Source organism: Myodes glareolus, chromosome 27, assembly GCF_982192425.1.
Source record: "Myodes glareolus chromosome 27, mMyoGla1.1, whole genome shotgun sequence".
Taxonomy (NCBI): domain Eukaryota; kingdom Metazoa; phylum Chordata; class Mammalia; order Rodentia; family Cricetidae; genus Myodes; species Myodes glareolus.
The window spans coordinates 23,267,469-23,286,987 of NC_142052.1; the positions used below are offsets into that span (position 1 = coordinate 23,267,469).

At 41.2% G+C, this 19,519-nt stretch overlaps 1 protein-coding gene across 2 annotated transcripts in view; it reads right to left on the bottom strand.

Moving 5' to 3' along the window:
* The window catches only part of Myom1 (myomesin 1), a 120,239-nt gene that overhangs the window by 42,717 nt on the left and 58,003 nt on the right, over positions 1–19,519 (bottom strand). The window contains exons 15-22 of one of the 2 annotated variants that reach the window (XM_048435904.3): positions 15,821–16,004; positions 15,323–15,497; positions 13,411–13,532; positions 11,835–12,125; positions 9,893–10,089; positions 6,731–6,857; positions 4,239–4,423; positions 257–371 (exon numbers count right to left, since the gene is read on the bottom strand). In XM_048435904.3, coding sequence (XP_048291861.2) covers positions 257–371; positions 4,239–4,423; positions 6,731–6,857; positions 9,893–10,089; positions 11,835–12,125; positions 13,411–13,532; positions 15,323–15,497; positions 15,821–16,004 — 1,396 coding nt within the window. The remainder of the gene's footprint in view (positions 1–256; positions 372–4,238; positions 4,424–6,730; positions 6,858–9,892; positions 10,090–11,834; positions 12,126–13,410; positions 13,533–15,322; positions 15,498–15,820; positions 16,005–19,519) is intronic. The other variant, XM_048435911.3, reaches the window with a different exon arrangement.

A 19,519-nucleotide genomic window follows, 5' to 3' on the forward strand; every position in this document is an offset into this window, starting at 1 on the left:
GTCTATGTACCTTGTGTGTGCCTAGTGCCCATGGAGGGCAGAAGAGTGTCAGATCCCCTGAAACAGGATATCCTGGAGCAGCTGAGAGCTGCTATGTGGGTGCCTGGACTTGAACTGGGGTCCTCTGGAAGGACAGATCTTTTTCCCCTTTGGTACTTGGATTAAAATCTGGCTCCTGTGCATGATAGTTCAATGCTCCACTGCTGAGTGACACCCTAAGCTGGGGATGAATATTAATGAAAATGTGAGGACCCACCTGGACGTGTTTCTGCCACAACAGGGCCAGCAAGATCAGAAGGCTTCCCAACACCCGCCTGGTTGACGGCGCGGACCCGGAACACGTAGCTGACACCCTCTTTGAGGCCTTGCACCTGGAATCAGCAGGTTGGAAGTAATGAGTGTCTGATGTCACATAAGCAGGTGTGCTCTTCCTCAGTAGGTGTCATTAATTCCTCGTCAAGGAAACGAGGCTTGTGCTCTCGGGCTGCCTCTGCCATCCAGGTGGCTCTGACCTTGGTCTAGCCTCTCCGTGGACCAGCTGTCAGAGGAGGAGTTGCTAAAATCCCTCCCAGCCCTGTCATTCTCACATTCTCTCTTAGATAATTTAAGCACCTCCCAAATCAGAAACATGTTCCATGTTCCTGAAATGCATGCATGCTTTGGATGAATTAGCTGCTTTATTCTTTGATCCAAAAAAATAAACTACAAAGTGTTCAAAATAGCATTTATGTTACACACCCCGCAGTGATTCCCTTGGCAAAAAGACATTTTGTATTTGCCCAAAAGTTCATTAGAGATGCTGGAGAGATGGCTCAGACCACTAGCTGCCCTTCCAGAGGACCCCACTTTCATTCCAAGCACCCACATAGCAGCTCTCAGCTGTCTGTAACTCCTGTTCCAGGAGATCTCACACTCTTCTGCCTTCCATGGACACTAGGCACACACATGGTACACAGACATACACGCAGTCAGAACACTCATTCACATAAAATAAAATTTAAATGAACATTGTCCCTGTAAAGGTAATGCCTATTTCTCACTAAGTAGACAGGAGACTAATATAATTGTGAATTTAAAAACTCGTGAATAATCTAAGTGTATTAAAATTCTATACCCTCTTAGAGAACCAGCCCATATGTCCATCAACAGTTTAATTGATGAAGGGAATTTGATACATTTGTACAATGGAATTTTATTTAGCTGTAAAGAATGAAATTATAAACCGGGCTGGTGGTGGCACACACCTTTAATCCCAGCACTAGGGAGGCAGAGGCAGGTGGATCTCTGCGAGTTCGAGGCCAGCCTGGTCTACAAGAGCGAGTTCCAGGACAGGCTCCAAAGCTACAGAGAAACCCTGTCCTGAAAAAAAAAAATGAGAAGTGGATGGAACTGGAGATCAGGGTGCTAAATGAAATATGCAAGTCTCAGAAAGACAAAGACCTTGCTTCACCTTCTACATGCAACACAAATTTAAATGCTTACATAGGGAGGACATACAAGTAGAAAAGAAAAAGCCTAAAGTGAGGGAGAAAGAGGAAGATCAGAGGTTAATGGAGCTTATGTGATATAAAAGTGGAAGGGGGGACTTCACAGGAAGAGGAAAGAGGCCAGCAATAGGGCATGGGGGAGAAAGCAATGAGAGCTGGGAGGAGGCTAGGAACAAAGGATAATAATGTATGTGTTTAAAAGTGTTACAGTGAAACCCATTGCTTTGCATGGTAACAAAAATAATTAAGAATATTCTATATCCCTGATTTTTAAAATTATTTATTATTGTTGTCTATAAGCAATGGGACAGGAATACCGGCCATGCCACATCACACATGTAGAAGTCAGAGGACAGCCTGTGAGAGTCAGCTCTCTCCTTCCACATGTGGGTCTGAGGACTGAACTCAGCTTGCCAGGCTTGGCAGCGAGTGCCTTTGCTTGCTGGACTCAGCAAGTATCAGCCTTACGACCAAGGGTTTTTTGTTTGTTAGCTCTTAAGTTTTTATGTGTATGAGTATTTCGCCTGCAGGTATGTTTGTGCACTACATCTTGCCTGTGAAGGTCAAAAGATGAGGGCATCAGGTCCCCGAAATCTGAAGTTACGAATGGTTATGAGTGGCCATGCGAATGCCCGGAGCTGAACCTGGGTGCTCTGCACGGCAGAGAGGTCCTCCAGCCCTCTCAGCTTTAAATAACCAGGATGGCTGCTGAGAATGTTTCATAAATTTGTGAGTTATCTGGGCTCTGTATTGTTACTGTTCCTACTATTAACAATGCTGCTAACATTATCAAAATTCTTTTTTATTTTTAAAACATATAACTTAAAATAATTGTTTTACATCATTTTGAGTGAGGTAACCTAGACACAGAAAGACAATTATCACATGTACTCACTCATAAATGGTTTTTAAACATAAAGCAAAGAAAACCAGCCTACAAACCACAATCCTAGAGAACCCAGACAACAATGAGGACCCTAAGAGAGACATACATAGGTCTAATCTACATGGGAAGTAGAAAAAGACTGGCCTCCTGAGTAAATTGGGAGCATGGGGACCTTGGGAGAGGGTTGAAGGGGAGGGGAGAGGTAGGAAGGGAAGCAGAAAAAAATTTTATATTTCAGCAAAAATCAATAAAATAAAAAGAGTTGTTTTAGGAAGGAATTTAGGTGTAATTTCTCTCATAATGCTGTGGTAAGGCCAACATTCAAAATTTGACTTAAACCAAACAGTGCTGGGGAACATGTAGTCAAACAACAAAGCTTTTTGACTATGAATGTGCTACGCTCTGACTGTTAGACTTTAGATCTAACTGCTGGATTGGGTTCTGATGGCAGCAGAATGTTGTTATACAGTGATAGCTCTCACTGGAAGTTTTATAAATAATGAACTTTGCTTTTTGGTTTCATGAAACAAGGTCTTGTGTAGACCAGGCTGGATTGGAATTTACTAGTCGTGGAGGCTGACCTTGAACTCCTGATTTTCTTGCGAGTCTCCCAAGTGCTAGGATTACAGGTTTACCACCACACCTAGCTGAGACACTGAATTTTCAAAAATAATTTCAAAATTGAAATAAGTTCAGTCTGTAAATGAACTTACACCAGGGCACCGGCAGAATGCATAGAATGTAATATATTCCAAATTCTACATTGAGAAAAGAACAGAAACACTTTCTTCTGATAAAAGCAGACCAGTCCCCAGGTGCCTGTCACGCGTATACCTGATACATGGGTGGTGAGTGGCTGTGAGTTGGGTTTCTGTAACACATTCCAGAGTCTAGTCAGTGTTGAGACAGCACACCTGTACTCTTCCGTCACTCTGGCACAAGGACAACACCATGACGAACTCATAGTCTATGCACGCATACTCTTAGATTTCTTTTCTTTCCTATAATCTTACCAGGAATTATACTGCCTCCTTCCATCCACTCCTGTCTAATTATCCTCTAATTACCAATACAGTTATGAACTGCTTGGTATGAATGCAGTATGGAAATTTTGAGTGGTTATGGTAAAGTCCCACTAATTAAGCTATAAACTATGGAATCATAAGCGTTGCCCACTATGGATTTATGGTCTTTGGGCACTCTATCTGTCGCTAGCCCAGGGGAAAACACTCTTTGGCAGCTCCCAGCCAGCACAAGTGAGCTGTTGCTTCGAAGCCGCATCTGTACCAGGCAGGCACAGGTTCAGTAAGCACACTCAGGGAAACTGGAGGCAGTGACTTGGGAAGGCTGAGATGAAGGTCAAGAGTTGAGTGAACCCATTCCAGGGAGCTCCGAGTGCTTCTGCGAGCACAGGCACGCCCGGGTAAGCAGGGTGAGACAAGGCACGACTCCAGCCACCCTGCGGTTACAGCAGCACCAGTGTGAACTCTGAGAAAGGGCACTCTCCAGGGAAAGGCCACTGTTAGAAACGAGGAGGAATGAGGGTCACCTTTGGGGGACAGTAATGAGCAGTAACGTTTTAAGATTGGGCAGAACAAAAACTGTGAGAGGGGTATGTCAGAGCAAAGGGGGAAAGAGGAGGGAGGAGGGAGCTGGTGGCTGCCTTCCAAAGCCAGATTAAGGAATTCAGGTGAAATGTCACCACACAATTTCAAGCATCAAAAAATTCCCCAGCCTTAATAGCTGCCAAGTGGATGGAATCTTACCAGGAGCCCGAACTTGACTCTCACTGTGTTAGCTCAGTGTTAGTAGCTTTCCTCTTAAGAGAGAAAAGGCATGCTGTAGATCACAGGGCACCCTCTCACCCTCAGATACTTGTTCCCAATGGCTGCCTCATTGAGACCTCGCCATTGGTCATCTTTGGCACTCGCTTCCTTCAGGTCCACAAAGTAACCAGTGACTGGAGTCCGCCCTGAGTAGACTGGAGGCTCCCACTGGAGAACCAGGGAGCTCTTCCTGACTTCACTGAGCTTCAGGCTGTGTGGTGGTCCTGAGGTAGGGAGAGAGAGCACCAGGGGTCAGTGTGCACGAGGAGACTCACTATGCGTACATTCACACCCACATCCAGGGTCTCTCGGCTGACTCTCGAGCTGGTGTTCTCTACAGCAATCTCTCCGTCTCCTAAAAGTAGGCATGTTGTGGCCACTGCAAGTTTCCACAGCTGCTCTATAACTACTCATGGCACAGGTGGCCAAGGGCATGCCCAGATGCCCTCTGGAGCTGGACCAAGCATCCCTCAGGCTGTTCTTGGGTGGACAAGTCATCGCTGATTTCAATCACTCCTAGGGCAGTTAGCAGACAGTCCACAGAAGTCAAGTAAATTGATAGTACTCTAAAGAAAAGACACTGTGATGTATGCTGTGTGTACATGGCTGCATTTCTAAAGAGTCTGAGCTATGATGTCACCACCTGTATCTTTGTGTCTGCTATTCACGTGATTTACATATTCTTTTCAAATAGCAACTTCTGTCTAGACAGCCAATCAAAACCACCTGAAGTGACTCACAGTGACTTATGATAAGGTACCAAACCACGTGGTAGAATATAGGTAAAAATATGGGTTTTTGATTATAAAAATAATCAAGTTTGTAGTCATATTAGGTGTGTTTTCAAGGTTAAACATATATTTAGACAAATAGTCTTCAAATACTTCAAAGACATACAGAAAACCCCGAGACTTTTCATGACTGTGCAATATTATAACTGTAATTCTTACCTCACAACTATTTTGTTGTATATAATTTTACTATATTAAAATTAAAACATTCCTTTTTAATTATGCAAAAGGGAGAGATGCTATAGAATAAGCTTTTTGTACACTGTGAAAATATGTTGCACTCATTGGTTTAATAAGAAAGCCAGACTAAGAAAACCATGGGAGAGAGGGCAGAGTCACCAGCCAGACTCTGAGGGAGTAGGATATGTAGAAAATGAAGTAACAAGCCATGAGCCACACAGCAGAACATAAATTCATAGAAATGGGTTCATTTAAGTTGTAGGACTAGCTAGTAACAAGTCTAAGCTATCGACCAAGTATTTATTATTTGGTCAGTTATTTGGGACCAAGTATCTTGGTTATTTGGGAGCTGGTTGCTGGGACAGAAACCTCCATCAACAGATCCACCAGTGTGAAAATGGCAGAAAGAACTTTTTAACATCTAAGTCAGGTGTTTGCCTCTGTGTGCCTGCTGACATTGAGTGAACATTGAACCTCTTTTGTTTCTTTTGCTAATTTTTTATTCATACTTGACAGAAGTCAAGCAAAGAGGTATTTGCCAAGTGAGGGCAATATGGTGGTTCTTCTGGGGACAGGGTTTCAGACAGAGGAAGGAGTGGCAGAGTGGGGAGAGTAGGCAAGGTGGCTGTCCACACAGGGTGCCTTCATGTGGTCTGGAGTGTTTATAAAATCTATGATTATATCATGCCAATGATTAGATCTGTTGATGATTAAACCCAGGAGTCCTGTGTCATTCAGAATATTTAGATTTTGGAAACCAATGCCATAATCAGAAGCAAAATTAGATCACTTACAATGTGCGTATTACTAGTTGGGACCTTAATACTTAGGAAGTCTGTTTGTGTTGGTATTTGTATGTTTGGTTTTATGGCACTATATGAGATGTAAACATGAGTAAGTTTTTCTGCTTACTTCTTTTTTTCTTCCTCATGTACCCAACACCTCCATGACAACCTCCACAGCAGACTACCTGCAAACCAGATTCCCAGACTGCCGAGGGAAGAGGAGGTGTGTGAACATAGAGATACTAGAGCTTAGTAGAGAGAGGCAAGCAGAGAGAAGGCAGGCACACATCCTAGGTAGGCAGGATAAGCCAATGTCGCACTTAATGAAGAGCTACGGCAAGGGAGGAGGACAGGTAACAGGGAGAAGCCACCATCTTGGTTGGGTTGATAGATGATTGCTTCAAAACAACACAGCTGTGAAGGATGCAGGAAGTGTTTCTAGAAATAAATCTGCTGTGGGCTATGAACTGATTCTCTCAAGGGGCTTTTGAGAGACAAAGGGAAAGTTCGGAAGTCCTTCCAAATGTTCATTTGGCACTCAAGCTGTGCCTCTGCCAGTCCTGCAAACAGAGGCTGAGCAATGGCAGCTCTGGGTTTTAGTTGAAAGAGTAGCAGGAGGAATTGATTTTTAAGTTTACATTGCTAGCTATCATTTACCTATTATTTAATGCGATCATAAAATATTTTAGCTAAGTATAGCAAGCATATTCTCGTCTCTTAAATGTCATCTAGGTAGTACTTTAGTTAATTCCAGCTTGTACAGTTTGCACTTTACCTGGGACAGCGATGGTCCATTCTTCACACTTGAAGCACTCACTCACTGCAGAGGGTGCCCCCAGCCCTGCAATGTTCATGGCTGACACTTGGAACTGGTACACTGTGTTTTCCTTCAAGTTGTCAATCTATAACATTGATCATATCACAAGCAGTTGTTCAGCATTTTATTTATTTAACTCTGTGTCACAAGCATACCCTGTGGTGATCTAGTTTTATTCCATGTGCTTAACATTTAACTTATTTATTCTACATGATGGATATATCCTAGGGTAACCCCAGTAAGTCACACCCTTTTATAATCACATTCCTGCTTGTAGTCTAAAGAACACTCTCCTGTAACCTTAGTTCCAGGGAATCTGATGCCCTCTCTTGGCCTCTAAGGGTACCGGCATGCACATAGTGCCCATTCAGACAAGCAGATATACACACATACACACAAATAAAAATAAAATTTAAAAAACAGCAATTGTACCAGGAGTGGTGTTAGACAACTTTAATCTCTCAGCACTTGGGAGGCAGACATAGGTGGATCTCTATGAGTCTGAGGCCTTCCTGGGCAAGATAGCTAGTTCTAGGACTGCCAGGGCCCTGCCTCAAAAGACAACAACAACAAAACAACAAGGCAAAGCAGAAACAAATCAAAGGCCCAGGTAATTAATAACATTAAAAATAACAAGTCAATAAAATATAGTAGCATACAAACCAGTAAGAGGGTAAGGGCATACTCTGAGGTTTTATGTTTCTGATATGAGGGTAAAACAAAGAGAATAACAATGAATTCTAAATTTGTTCAGCTACCCATAAGAAATCAACAGGGTCTATAATCTATTTGGAAAGACAGACCCCAAATCACAGGATCTATGATAAATTTGCAAAGATAGATCTGAAATCCCAGGATCTATGATATAATTAGAAGGACAGACCCCAGATCACAGGATCTATCTTTCAAGGCGGAGTAGGAGGAGATGCCACACTGTTTGAACTATGCCAGAGCCAGTACAACACCTCAGCGCATAAAGACACAGCCAAGCCTGACACCACGAGTCCAGTCCCCAGCACCACAGGGTGGAAGAGAACTAACTCCTGCGGGTGTTCCCTGACCTCCAGATAGGTGGGCACACACAAAATTGACAAATCTACACAAACTTTTACATATTCAAAAGCAGTCAATAAAGAACATGAAAACGTACATGACAGAAAGATCCAGTAGACAGTACAAAATTAGGTGATTAGGTTAAAATAAGGTTAATATTCCTACATGATATAGAATATAAACTGTCAGGCAAAGGGAACTACACTTTGTTTTTGTTTTCTTTTCTATCTTTTTTTTTTTTTGAGACAGGGTTTCTCTGTAGCTTTGGAGCCTGTCCCAGAACTAGTTCTTATAGACCAGGCTGGCCTCAAACTCACAGAGATTCGTCTGCCTCTGCCTCCCAAGTGTTGGGGTTTAAGGCATGTCCCACCACTGCCCAGCTTGAACTATGCTTTTGTTTTGTTTTGTTTTGTTTTGTTTTTTTGTTTAGACAGAGTCTTATTATAGCCCAGGTTGGCCTTGAATTCTTACCTTACTTATAGAGTGCTAGGATCGTAAGCCTATGCCACGTGACTTAATGTTGGGCTGTTTCCAAAAGATGCATAAAAAGTGTTGCAGAAAGATTGAAGATTAAATAATGAAAAGTTACATGCTGTGTAAACACCAGCTATTGTTGTGATCATCATGTAAGGATCTGCGTTTTCAGACGGTCTTTAGAACCCCTGTAAAAAGTTAGTTTGACCTCAAAGGGACTACGACCCACAGGTTGAGAACAACTGGTCTAGAACATATTCAAGTACAGAACCTCTGTGATACTGGCACAAAGGAGGCCTTCTTCAAAAGGACACAGATCACTGCCCATGTTTACAGCACTAAAGGTTGCTGCAATTCGGTAAGAAAGCCATGAGGAAAATGGGCAAAACTATGAGCCGGCATGCTATGGAAGAGGATATAAAAATGAAGCCTATATACAGGAGAAGACATTTGACACTCTGATGATCAAAACTGAGAATGTCTGAATAGAAAGTGTGGGCAAGGAGGCAGAGCAGGATCTACACACTTTAGGATGCAGCACAGAGAAAAAGTGGAAGAAAAACAGAGTCACATACTCAACAATTCTATTTTGGTAATCACTTAGAAAAACCATTGCATATATGTACTATCAGGTATGTTCATTGCTATATTGTGTGATGTAGCTAAAAAAATAAATAAATAAGTGACCTACACAGCAATCAATAAGGGAATGGAAGGCATATTATGGTATGGTCACATGGTGGAATACCATATGTAATTTTAAAATAGCTGGACATAGCAACATGGGAGAATGCAAGGACACAACTTTGTAGCTGGGTGGGGTGATGCACGCCTATAATACTAGTACTTTGGAGGCTGAGGATTAGGATTACAAGTCTGAGGTTAGCCTGGGCCACATAAAGAAAACTTGTGACAGAAAACAAACAGAACTATTTTATGTTAGCATCCCTGGTCTGTGGGTGACATTTTATAAATTTCACATATTAGCTGAAGTGTGGCACTGACTTCCAGGTGGCCTGCTCTGGCCTTGTTCTGGGCTTTGACTGTGTGGGTGTCTGTGAGTGCTGGGGAGCTGGTACCTGCGCCCAGCAGGTGATGCTCTACCGAAGATCAACAGCTGTGCCAGCAGAGGGAGCCACTGGGGATCTGTGGCAGATGGAGTAGTAGAGGCCTCCCTAACAGGAGAATATCTGTTCTCCTTTCTGCCCATAACAGCCACATTATAGGAGGAGGGTCAAGTAAGCTGGCCATGTCATCATGATTTTAACTGTGAAAATCAATAAAAAAAAATTCAGAGTTATAGGATCTAGCAATGTCTGAAGCTAGTGAAATGATCACTGATGCTTTATAAGTTTTGAAAGTAAATACCAGTTTGCATAATAAATGCACATTTTGTGGTAAATATTCTAACCATGCTTACCCTGCCTAGCTAGCCATACTAATCTTATCTACCAAGGGATATTTTTCACAAAGTCACGCCAGTGTTGACAATGAACAAAGTGACACAGACCCTTTAACAGGTCTGGGGTGTGTACATGCAGCACTGTCTCATTCACAGGCTGCAGCCCACCACAGAGACACAGGCTTGCTTACCTTGTATGCTGCATCACTGACGGCCTTGATGTTGGCTTCTCTCCACTTTCCTGGCACCCCACTGATTACCTCACGGTAGTTCACATAATAGCCCGTGATCTCGGCCCCTCCAGTTGTATCTGGTTGCTTCCATCCAAGAACCATTGAGTCCCGGAAACTTTCAAGACAAGTGATGTCATAGGGTGGAGATGGTGCCGCTGTTGCAATATAAATAGCTCGTAAGAGGAAAATGCACTTACGATTCTGTATACATTCACCATGCTTACCTGGTGTGCCATGCATGAGGGTACTGGATACAGTATACAATGAAAATGTGAGATTGGGCTGAAACTTGGCACCTGACTTGGTGTATGAGAAAAAACAGACATTGAGAAAGTGTACTGAAATCACTGAACTGAGTTTTAAAAAACATGTCTGGCAAAATACTATGTCCTTAAAAAATGAGTTTTTTTCCCACAGGAAGAAACTCAAGATGATTTTGTTTTTATTTGATCTCTGATGACAACAGAATGTGTCCATATCTTGGTTTCTGTCTCAGTTTGCTTATTTGGCATCTCCATACAGTTCTAATGGTTTCATACTCATGTACACTTACTCCGAGAGGCTTTGTGTATACTCCAGTTAGGAAAAGATCCTAGATCTCAGTTAAATGCACCTTTAATAAATATTCTCTAGCACAAGGCACAGATTGCCCTGTGACTTCTTCTTGGTAGATACATGTTTATCACAATGTTTTAAACTCCTATGATTTTAGATTCCTGGTGCTAAAATGTTCCACATAGCACAAGATACTATGCAGCTATCATTGCATTGTTAGTGCCTAGCTATAAAAATATCTGAAGGATACTTCAAAACTCCTTGTCCATTTACATGGCTTTGCTGATTCCATTTATAGTTGACCACTGAAATGATACCTTTCAATGAAGAAAGAAAGATACAGTGATAGCAAGAAATCTATCTAGATATGCAATACATCAAGGAAATTTCCAAAGATTTGTTTGGATTATAAGAGCTACATAAATTATCACATTCCTATTCAAAACAACTTTCAGACTAAAGAAAACCTTGAGAATAAAGTTGTTTATCTGTCTGTCTGGCTGTCTGTCTGTCTGTCTGGCTATCTATTCCTTTTCTCTCTCAGATCACTTATAAGGATGGACCCTAAAGTGACTACTACATTTCTTCTTAGTTAATGGGATGAATAAGAGGTCAAAGCAAAAAAGTAGAGGAGTTATGAAAGCTGGGGTGGGTTAGAGATGGGGAATAAATAGGAGGCACTTATAACTTATCCTCACTTTATGTACCACATTGTCTCCCAGAGCACACACGGAACCCGCAGCACCCACTGCTCACATTTAGCTCTCTACTGAGCCATCTTCTAGCAGCCCCTTCTGGGAAGCAGTCTCTTGCCTCACGGAACATAGCTCTCCATGACTATAATACCATTCCGAACTTTTTGGAGCTGCTAAGAACTAGTGATTTGAATGAAGTATGAAAGATCACTTAAAAACCTGAGTTGAACAATGGAAGTTAATAACTCTGACCTTGGTACATTGTCACTTCATTATGAAATGTTTTCCTCTACATGTTCTGAGCATGAGCATGTCAGAGTTCATGGCAAGATCAATGAGCTTCACACAGCCCGAATAATCATCAAGTCCTTCCTACCCTCATGTCTAGGGCCTAGGGTATCTCCCCTCATTCAGAAAGTCCTGTAAACATTTTGTTATTGCTAAGATGAAGAGATAGTGCATAAAAGCCAATCCCACATTCAATAGTGACTTTGATAGTGTATTAGATGGAAACATGCTGAATGGCTAATAGAAACATAAATTCAGAACCAACAAATGAGGACTGAACACGGATGAAGCGTATGATCTGGACAATGAGAGGTGAGGACACTGATGGAGACAGATGAAGAGCTGGACTTGGTAGTTCTCACCGACTGGGTCCTTCTTCTTTGTCGGGGGCTCAGGTTTACTTTGCTCCTTGGGAGCGGCCTTCTCTGATGGCGGGCTGAGCTCCTCCTGAACTGATTCACTTACTGTACTCACTTCTGCCTGGCCCCGGTGGGAAGGGCTACTGGGTGGTGAAGGTTTGTTAGGTTTGCTACTGAGCAAAGCATCTTTCTGAGAGGTTGCTGGGGAGGCTCCATTCACGCCCCCCCTGGAGTCTGTTAGTCCACCAGGCGCATCACTCAGTTGAAGCCACACATCTGGAGACACTCCTCCCCCTACAGTCACCAGACAACAACAGAAACGACGTGAGCCAGACCCCGGACGTGTTATTCTTGGATCACAGAACAAACGGAAGCATTAGGACTACGGGCAGAGCAAAAATCAATCTTGGTTTAGCAGGGTTTACACCAGGGAACATTTCAACGTCTCCATATTTTGGAAAAAGAAGAAATAAGAGCAAAACTAAACCACAGACAAAACGGGAACCATTTCTTCTTGCAGAACCAATCCAAAGGGTTTAGTTTATACAGGAAAAAGCAATTCTTGAGAAATGTATGCTCTAATATTAACATAATATAGAAAGGACCACAAAGTTCACAAGACACAATATTAAAGGTCCTAGCTGTATAGCAGAATCATAACTGTTAGTGCAACAGTAATGAACTGTATCCCTCAACCCCCAAAAGAACATGTCTGCTACTGTCTACTTACAATAATGTCAAAGAAGAAAACTAACATTAAATATAGTTGTGGTCGTTGTTATATTGCTTGAATTTTGAGATAGGGTCTTGGTATGTAACCCAGGATGACCTTGAATTTTTAATCTTCCTGTTTCAGCATCCCCAGTTGTTATGGTTATAGGTACGCATCATTGCACCTGCCTATTCTTTTTACAGTGGTTTTAGGGCTTTACACATCATAACTGTGTGCTCTGTTACTGAGTTACATACTCAGTCAAATATTTCTATTAATATTTATGTAATTAGCATATTACAGATTTTATTTTTTTTCTGGATTAGCTGGGTCTCTTCCAACTCTATCCAAGATTGGGAGGTATAACACATACATACTTATAATTACCTTATTAATGATGTTACTCTGTTATTTTGCAAACAGATGAGACATGATTAAGCAACCACATGTGTCTTGCATGAGTTTTAGAGGCTTTATAAGAAGCATGGTAATGTCCTGTTAGGAAAAAGAAGCCGAGCTCTGCTGTGGATGAAATGGCTTTTAAGTACAAGATGGCAGAGTTGTGATGATGTACCCCTTCATGGAAGCAGGACGGCCTGCCAGGTCCCGGGATGGAATGAAGTGAGAATGAAGTTTCCTACAGTCGGAATGTCTGAGGAAACACTACAGCCGCACGGACACTGGTAAGTGATGAAGATCTTTAACACACCAGCTACGGAAAGCTAGTTGTCAACTGGAGCCAAGAGAAAGTGACCGTTTAACTGCGAGATTGTGGAGTGGAATTAGGAACTTCAAACCATTTGCAACATGATGGAAAATTGGAAAATTCATTCTTCCCTTCAGCCAAATTACAGAGAAGGAGCTTACCGATAGCAGCTTTGACTTCAATAGCTTCCGAATCCTGGGAATAGTCACTAAGTCCAGCTGCGTTCACTGCTCTGACCCGGAAAACGTAGCTCTGACCAGTGGCCAATCCATGGCAAGTGAATCTAAAGAGGAGACAGCTTTCAGAGCCTTCCAAGGAGGGTGAGGCAAATGACCAGCAGCTTAACTGAATGGCCCGGCTTTGTGAGAGATTCGTTTTTCAAAAATGAGACCTTCAGGTAGCATATGCACCTTAGATAAGAAGGCAATTTGGGCAATTTTTAAAATTCACTCTGTTAAAAAAAAATTAGGAGTCTTGACTTACCTTGAATGTTCATCAGAAAATGTTCAACAGGGAACAACAACACTACCTACCACATACTGATTCTGCATAAAGGTGAGCTAGCTAGTCTGTAAAATACAGTAGGAGATCTGAACAAAGGAAGCACCTGGTAAATAATAGGTGTGTTGACAGTATCATGAGTAGCTACTTCAGGTATATCCTTAAGATATAAGGTACCGATAAATCCTGTCACAGACACCTAACCACTGCCTTCTTTATGCCAGAGATGGCATCGTTGGAATCTGAAATAGTGAAAAATAGTTCCCAGAATTACCTCTTAGATATCAAGATCCAACAATACAATACAAAACCATGGTGTCTCCCATTTAAAACCACCATATTCCTTAACGGCTGTGATAGGTGTACGTAGCATTTCATGAATCAACGTGACATTAAGTTGGCCTTGAAGACTGTAACCCAGGAAATAATGGGTCTGCTAAGACTCTATCCACTCACTTGTTGGGCAGTTAATAAAGTGAGCTGTACTTTTCGGTCTAGTGTCTACTTGGTTGGGTGAATATTTATTGAACACCTTAGGGGTGAAGACATAGGAATAGTTATCACAGTGTCTGCCCTTCACTGGCTCCTGAATGCCCCAAGATAAAAAGGGAATACACGGCTATTTCAGTGTAAGAAATGAATGTCGTGCAGAGCACGCTGCTGTCTTCCTTTATCTGCTGGTCTCCAGCCTCTTAGGTTCCGGATCCTCTGGGAGTGTACAGCCCTTTGCAAAGGGCTAAGACAGAAACTGCCTGCAAGCCCATCAGACCCTTCCTAGGGACCACTTCTCAAGTTGGCCTTAAATGAAGCAGGCTCAGTTGGTTGAGAAAATAACTAAAAGCAAGACAAACTACTCTCCCTAAAACTAAAACCACTAAAAACAGACAGAGAAAAGGGCAACTATCAGAATGCCCTTGTTTTGATGGTGCTTTCCCTCTGCCTGGCCCTGGGTTTGATTACGGTGATGTGCAGAACTTAGGAAGTGCTAGTATTCCATTTCCTGTTCTTTTAAAAAGACCAGGTTTGGTAGAGCCTGTTAGGTCTCGCATGTGAAAGTTCAGAGAGGAACAATGGGAAAATATAATCCAAATAAAAAGAATCAGAGAAGAACCATAAAATAAACTTCTGAATGATATTCTGTGTTTCTTTCAGTGTTTAACATTACAAGACTTTGTTTCCAAATATATTATATTAGACATGCTTAGCTTTAAATTCATTTGGCTATTTAAAGTAAATGTGTATATGTGTTCTTAAAAAGATTTTTTAAACTATATACGTGTGGGTGGTGGGAGAGAATGTGCCTGTGTATGGAGGTGAGGCCAGTAGAAACTATCAGACCCCTGGAATTGGAGTTATCAATGATTGTGAGCCACCCAACGTGGGTGCTAAGAACTGAACTTGGGTCCTCTGTAAAATCAGTATACACTTCTGACTACTTGGTCATCTCTCTAAGCCCATGTGTGTTATTCCTCCACTGGCTGTGTGTGCTACATGTAGCTTATAGTAATTCTGAAAGTGTGTGCACACGCACGCACACACGCACACGCGCACACACACATGCACACACATTACCGTGAGCCCTTCACAGGGTTGTTGTTGCAGGGCTCCCATTTGCCAGAGCCAACCACACTAGACTCGATGTAGTAACCAACTAGTTCTTTGGCATCCTTGGACTCCTCCCAAGAGACCACCACTGAGGTATCTGTATTTCTACTTGGGATGATTTTTCCAGGGGGCTTGGGGATATCTATGTAAAAAAGAAAGTGATGATCAGACTCAAGGTAGTTTAACATACTTCTTTCCCATTGCATATGCCCAAGCACACATGCATAAATGTTTGCACATCATGTTTAACATACATTTGCTTTGTTTTATAATGTATTCTGCTCAAAATGTTATTTAGGAAGCATAACAGTAAATAAAATATCTATGGACACTGAAGACCATATTAGCTGTCAAATTCATGAAGTTTACTTTGCATAAACAAAACAACACTATTTTATTCTTGGTTTGGAATTTTCTCTCAACACAATGTAAATTCACAGTTGCTCAGTCTGATCCCACACTTACCAAGTTTGTCCCCTACGATAGTCACTTCTGTTGCCTCTGAGGGTTCACCGACTCCTGCTGAATTTGAACAGCGGACACGGAAGCGGTAAGATTTCCCCTCCACCAAGTCGAACAGAGCGAAGCGAGGCGACTTTACTGGGAGTTCTGTGTTGACACGCTGCCAGTTTTCTGTCCCCACGTCACACTGCAGCAGGAACAGTGACATCACGGGAAGCCCCCCGAACACACAGGGACTCCCACTTACTTACCTGCCAACAACCACCCGTTTCTAGAGCAGGGCTGAAGAAGAGGTGTGGAAAGGGACAGCTGACTGCCACAGGCTTCACATCCTCTGTGGCTTTGAGCCGTTAGATAAACTGTTACAGCACCTTCACTTCACTTGGACATAGACACATTTGACAGTCTACTTAAAGAAGTCTCTATTTCAAGGGTAGTTATTTTTCTAAGTTCTAGGGTAGGTTATCATTTCAAGGAATTGTTTTCAGTACCTAAATATGTGCAATTTTGCTAGGAATGTTATTTTAGCTGAGTGTTATGACTCAGGGCATCCTTCCGGCGCACATCTGGCTGCTGCCTCCTCAGGAAGGCCTGGATGCATCCCTCCCTTCACCAGTTCAGAAGAGTCCGGTCCTTCTCTCATCACCTTCTTCTCCTTGCCCTGTTATACATTCTCCAACTAAACCGTGTGTCATTATTTGAAGCTTGTTTATTTGCTCTCTCCTCTACCGGAAAGTGCATTCCATGAGCTCAAGGGACCTCCCTGCTCACTGTCCTCCTCAGCCCAGAAGGACACTCAAAGTTTCTTCTCTAATTATGGAAATAAAAAGATGCTGCTTCATGAAATTGTATCCAAATTTTAGAATAAACCATAAAATATACTTTAAAAACAAATTTAAATGTATTGGAAGGTATGGGGCTACATGTATGTCATCTCAGCCCTCAGAAGGCTGAAGCAGGAGAAAAGCCGTGACTGTAAAGCCACTCTGAGCTGCTCAGTGACTCCTGCTGGGATGCTGAGTTAGGCTCTGTCTCAAAAAAAAAAGCAGATAAATATATCTTATCCTTCAAATGACCTCCAGTGACTTGGATGAAGAGGTGAATGCATGATTTGGTGGGAGTTAGTCAGCACAGTCATAAGACAAGTCAAAGACTTTCTCTAACCCTAGTATCCAGAAAAAAAGAAATAGAGTAGTTGGGTGTAATGGTGCAGCCTTTCATCCTAGGTGAGTCTCTGTGAGTTCAAGGACAGCCTGGTCTACAGAGTGAGAGCTAGGACAACCAAAGATACACAATAAAACCCTGCTTAAAAAATAAAAAATTAAAAAATAAAAGTAAAAAGAGTATGGATTATATATATATATATATACACACATATATATATATATATATACTTTTTTGTCTGAGAATGAGCTAACTACAGAGAGACATTTCATTGTATGGGTTGCTAAGCCAAAATAACATATATATTTTAAAGGTATCTAGACTTCAAAATTTAGGTCTAAGGACATGTTACTTTAGAAAAGAGGTTCTGCTTTTGTTTCCACAGAGGACAGAAAGCTGTGTATTTCTTATTGGCTAATATGGTTTGATCAAATAAGACCCCCTGAAGCGATGACCTAGGTGATCCAACATCTATGACAGTTTCAGGACTGCTGGTTGAAATGGACCAACCACACAAAATACTCCATGAAAGACATGATTAACAGCACCCCCAACCAGCAGAAAGTAGCCTAAAAAACTGCATCCAAATTCCCAAATATTGTTTATAAATGTTTATTCTCTTTAAAGGACTTGATTATAAATGATTAATGGGTACAGTCAAGGTCTTTCTAAGGAAAAAATGGGGATATGATATAGAAATGAATACTACTGCATTGGTATGAACTTTGGTTTATTGATACAAATTTGAGGTCAATTTTGCTATATGTATATTTCTACTCTTGTTTAAGATATTATGTTTATACAGCTCGTTTAAAATGTAATATATAATTAAAAACTATGAATTAATAGTCATCTATAACAGTCAAACTTGTAGTCATGCTAGTTAAGTTTTTTAGATGTACAGAGATATATTTTGGATAGATAGATATTCTTCAAATTTTTCAAAGACCTACAGAATATGGCATTTAAAATATGTTTAAAACTTAGGCTTTTTTCAACAATGAGACATGTCTGCTCCTGGTAGCACCAATTACTTTAGAGAGGTTGATGGGAATTGAAGAAACTTGTTATGGAATTTGCCTTCAATGTAACAAGGCTAACCATTTGGGCAAGAAACTGTTCTTGCTTGGACTGCTTGACGGTATACTACATGAACTGGACATGCAGGACCCACAGAAAAGTGACTGTTTAACTTTCCAAAGGATGGGATGGTCCTTTAGCATTCCTGCTTTACAGAAAAAAACTGCCAGACATTCTTCAGGACACAGAAGAAAGCAACTGACAAATTTTGCCAATACAAGGCAGAACTGATCTTCAAATTTCTTGCTTCACTGAAAAGTCTGCCAAATACTATGGGCCTTTTGGCTGAAGATGGATGCCCCAGTGTTACAAAAGAACTTTGGGTGACCGTCCAAGCAGAGGGTGACCGTCTCTGTCATTTCTAGAGTTTTGAAAGTTGCTTACAATGCACTTCCTGTTTACTTAGGTAATATATTCTTCTGGGGTCTTTGATGGAGTTGAAGACTCCATTAAATTATATACATTTATTATATATAATTATGGCTTTCCTTAGTTATGTTAAAAGATAAATTAGATATAAAACTTTAGACTCACAAAGATAGAATAGATGATAGAGTATTTTCCTTAATTTGCCAAATGTAAAGGGACTAAATATTATAACTATAATTCTTGCTTGATAACTGTTTTGTATATGCAATTTTACTATGTTAAAGTTAAAACATTCTTTTTTAATTAGACAGAAAAGGGGTGATGATGTGGGATGTCCTTCTGTATATGTGTTTAATGGTTGATGAATAAAGCTGTTTTGGTCAATAGTTTATCAGAGTAAAGCCAGGCAGGAAATCCATATAGAGATATAGAGAGAGAGTAGGCTGAATCAAGCAGACACCAGTCAACTGCTAAGTAAACAAGACATGTAGAAAATGAGGCAAATGCCATGGCACATGGCAATACTTAGACTAATAGAAATAGGTTAATTTAAGATGTAAGAGCTAGCTAGAAATATGCCCGAGGCATTGGTCAAACAGTGTTGTAATCAATATAGTTTCTGTGTGACTATTCAGGTCTGGGTGATTGGGGAATGAAAGTGCAGTCCCTGTTTACACAACTGAGCAGGCTGATAGGAAAAAAATGTTTAATTGTTTAATGATAAATGATATGTACTTTGATCTGGGGAAGTTACAGGCTTTTCAAAATTCAGGTTGATGTGACCAAAGGAAATGGTCAACAGAAGCCAGTACTGACTCATCTGAAGAGCATGTCTGAGTGGGTTGTTATGCGTCAGTATGTTAGCAAAATGGTAATTACTGTCACAGAGTTAATTCAGAACCTTTTCCTGTGGAGTGTGTCAAAGACATGCAATGGGCATGGGTGTGTATTAAATTTACCAGAAAATATACATTTAGCTATTACTCTATCGTTGCTTCTATTAAAATAGAAAAAGGTTTAGGGTGATAACAAACATTTTATCTGGAGATAACATTTAGAAAATAGGAAACTATGCATATAATTTTAGAT